At 40.6% G+C, this 3,580-nt stretch overlaps 1 protein-coding gene across 1 annotated transcript; it reads right to left on the bottom strand.

Moving 5' to 3' along the window:
• Positions 1–2,300: 2,300 nt before the first annotated feature.
• LOC144227775 (olfactory receptor 56B4-like) lies at positions 2,301–3,266 on the bottom strand. Its single transcript, XM_077759516.1, has one exon. It carries the CDS (start codon positions 3,264–3,266, stop codon positions 2,301–2,303), a length of 966 nt encoding a protein of 321 aa, XP_077615642.1.
• Between the last annotated feature and the right edge of the window lie 314 nt (positions 3,267–3,580).

Here is a 3,580-nt window from a genome sequence, read left to right as displayed (position 1 = left end):
TTTCGAAGCATTACTCTTAGGATTGTCCCACATTATGGACTAACTTCCTGCAGGTCTTTTATGCTGCCTAGCTCTCACTTCCCTGGTGAGATGAGCTCATGGTGTTGCTTCAGTCCTGGGTTGTCTTCTAAGAGGTTCTTCTCCAAGGTGGACTCATGCAAACTTTCTGAGGTCATTCTTCATACCATGGTCTCATATATTTGGTACACAGGTCGACAGACCAAGTTATACTCCTGATCAACCACATTGTGAATCAAGTATTAAGCATACATCATGTGTAAAATTCTGTACTAGGCTCAGAGAAGGTACAAAGTGAACATGGATTAGCATTCTTGTACTCAAAAGTATGCATCATTGTTAGATGTGCAAATGGTAAAATTTCACTTTGATTTAATTAGTTGGTTATTTGGAGCTACTTTGCTATGGCATTTTCTAGGATCATTTTCTTCCTTTCCTAGAAGAAAGCTTTACCACATAATTAGATCAGTTATTATATGTTCATATTATATCTCAAAGCCTGTTTTCTTTATTATCTCCTTTGCTTGGCATGGTATGCTGTGACTTAGTTCAGCAAAATGCTATGATGATCACTACTTTTAACTTGAAGAATTGAAGCAGAGGGAGATTTCATAAGTTGCTCAAGATCATATAGAAATTCACAAACAGAGCAAGAGTAAGAGAGAGAATAGTGCAAATGTACAATCATGCTTGCAAGGAGTAGAATCCCAGCTCCCCCACTTGAAAATTGTGCTGACTACTTGTTGGGAGGAGCACTGGGTGTTATATGGAAACCAACTTGACAAGAAACTATGAAAGAGAAAAAAAAAAAAGAAAATTGTGCTGATGGGGCATGTTCTATAACCCCCAGGATCCTAGATCCCTTAGCTATACATTAGGAATAATACTTTATGTGCCTCACAGAGTAACTGTATTAAATCAGATTATGTGTGTGTTTCCTGGCCTATGAGAGAGGTACTTAGCACTTGTTAACCATTAATTATTTGATTATTATCATTTTTTATATTCTCTGGTACACAAATGAAACTTTTCTTTGTCTTTTTAGAATAAATATTTATTTTCTTTTTCTTTTTTCCCCCCTTAGTTTATTGTTAAGTTGGTTTCCATATAACACCCAGTGCTCATCCCCACAAGTGCCCTCTTCCATGCCCATCACCCCCCTTCCCCTCTCCCCCACCCCCATCAGCTCTCAGTTTGTTCTCAGCATTCAAGAGTCTCTCATGGTTTGCCTCCCTCCCTCTCCCCAATTATTTTTCCCCTTCTCTTCCCCCATGGTCCTCCGTTAAGTTCCTCCTAATTATTTTCTTTTTCTTATCATGAAAATGACATGAAAAACAAATATGTGCAAGTTAGAGTCAATTCATGTAACAATTTTAAAGTCTTCATTTTCTGTTATTATTTTTTAATGTTTTTTATTTATTTTTGAGAGTCAAAGTGAGGGCGAGCAGGGGAGGGTCAGAGAGAGAGGGAGATACAGAATTCAAAGACAAGCTCCAGACTCTGAGCTAGCTGTCAGCACAGAGCCTGATGTGGGACTCGAACCCACAAACCATGAGATCGTGACCTGAGCTGAAGTCAGACACTTAACTGACTGAGCCACCCAAGCACCCCCATTTTCTATTATTAACAATGAAATTTTTTATGAGTAAATTTTTGCTTACATTTAGACTATTTTTTAATTTATTTTAGAGAGAGAGAATGAGAGAACATGAGATGGGGAGAGGGCAGAAGGAGACAGAGAAAGAATCTCAAGCAGGCTCCATGCTCAGTGCAGAGCCTGATGCGAGGCTGGATCCCATGACCCAGGGATCATGACCTGAGATGAAATGAAGAGTGGGAGGCTCAAATGACTGAGGCACCCAGGTTCCCCCAGTTAGACTATTTCCTTTGGATATTTTTCTAAAAATAGAATTACTGAATGAAAGAATATAAACATTTATAAACATTCCAGTAAATTTTGTCAAGTTGTTTTTCAGTACATTTGGGCCAATTTACAGTCCTATCAGCTGTGTAAGAGTATCATTCTCAGAATTGCATCAGTGGTCGGTGACATTTCATTTTTCTATTCTTACTTATTTTATAGTAAAAGGAAATTTCATTGTGATTTTCATATGTATATTTCGATCAGTTAGACTGACAGTTTTCACAATTTTATTGGCTATTTCCTAGTGAGAGATAAAGGCAAATTACAACCCAGGTCTATCAATAGCTAAAACCTCTATCCTTTAGTCACACCTTAATGGCCTTCTAAAGCTGGAGTTACTTAGTGGATGTATCTTCACTTACTTAGTGGACATATCTTCACTCAGCCCAAGTAGTCTTTGGAAGCCCAGCCTGAGCTCTTGCATCCTGAGTGCATAGACCATGGGATTGAGTGCAGGGGGTATGACATTGTGTAGCACATTAAGGAGTACAGGGATTAGGGGGATCTTTTTCTCTGCAAAGTGTGTCACAGACAACACAATGATACCTGTGTAGAAGAAGAGGATGAGAATGAGGTGGGAGCTACAGGTCCCCAGAGCCTTCGACATTGCTTCTGGTGAGTTCAACCTCAGCACAGAGCGAAGGATTAACACATAGGAAGAAAAAACCAGAGCCATATCACTCCCAATAAGGATCCATGCTAAGATCATCTGGTAAAATTTGTTCACAGTGATGTCATCACAGGCTAGACTGGTGACCCCCAAATTAGAACAGAGGCAGTGGTCAATTTCATTCTTGGAGCAATAGTGTCTCTGGGCAGCCAGTATTGGAACTGGAATAGTAAACAGGCCATTCCTGAGCACCATGAATCCTGTGGCTTTGACCACAAAAGCATCAGTGACTATAGAGGGGTATCGAAGGGGGTGACAGATGGCTATATATCTGTCCACTGCCATGCAGAGGAAGACACCAGATTCCATGCATAAGAAGCAGTGGATGGAATAGATCTGAACAAAACACTCAGGGAGGCTGATGGCCTTGGCATCAAACCAGAAGATAGCCAGGATCTTGGGCATGATGGTGGTGGCCAGGCCCATGTCCACAACTGCCAATACGCCCAGAAAATGGTACACAGGCACATGCAGCGTGGCCTCATTTTGGATGGTGATCAAGATGAGGATGTTGGCACCAAGAGCTAAGAAGTAGAGCAGAGCCAGGGGCAGGGAGAGCCAGTGCTGCCACTCATGGATGCCTGGGAGCCCCATCAGGATGAAGTGGGAAATCTGGAGGCTGGAACTGTTGGTAACACTGGTAGGAGTGTCCATGGCACAGGTGCCCTGTTAGCAGTGTCTGTCCATAAAACTGAAATGGCAAGAAGATTGCATTTTAAAGTTTAGCTTAGGGTCCTGATAATAGAGGCTCCCACCAAATGACCCAGTTCCTTTTATGTGTGCACAACCCTCAACTTATTTTGGCTCCTGGAAATATTCTACAAAGAACCAATAAAACAAGTCAAAATTTATTCTGAACTTAAAGTTTGAAATAGCCATTTATCATTGCCACTCATGTTTCTAATAAGTATGTTCAAACACATATGTATTGAGAATAATCTTATTACTAACAGATAACAAGTATTAAT

The sequence above is a fragment of the Crocuta crocuta genome, unplaced genomic scaffold (assembly GCF_008692635.1).
Source record: "Crocuta crocuta isolate KB4526 unplaced genomic scaffold, BGI_CrCroc_1.0 scaffold43, whole genome shotgun sequence".
NCBI lineage: Eukaryota > Metazoa > Chordata > Mammalia > Carnivora > Hyaenidae > Crocuta > Crocuta crocuta.
This window is presented reverse-complemented; position numbering and strand designations above follow the sequence as displayed.

Coding starts and splice junctions, on each gene's coding strand:
- LOC144227775 (XM_077759516.1), bottom strand. CDS start 3,266: ATGGACACTCCTACCAGTGTTACCAACAGTTCCAGCCTCCAGATTTCC.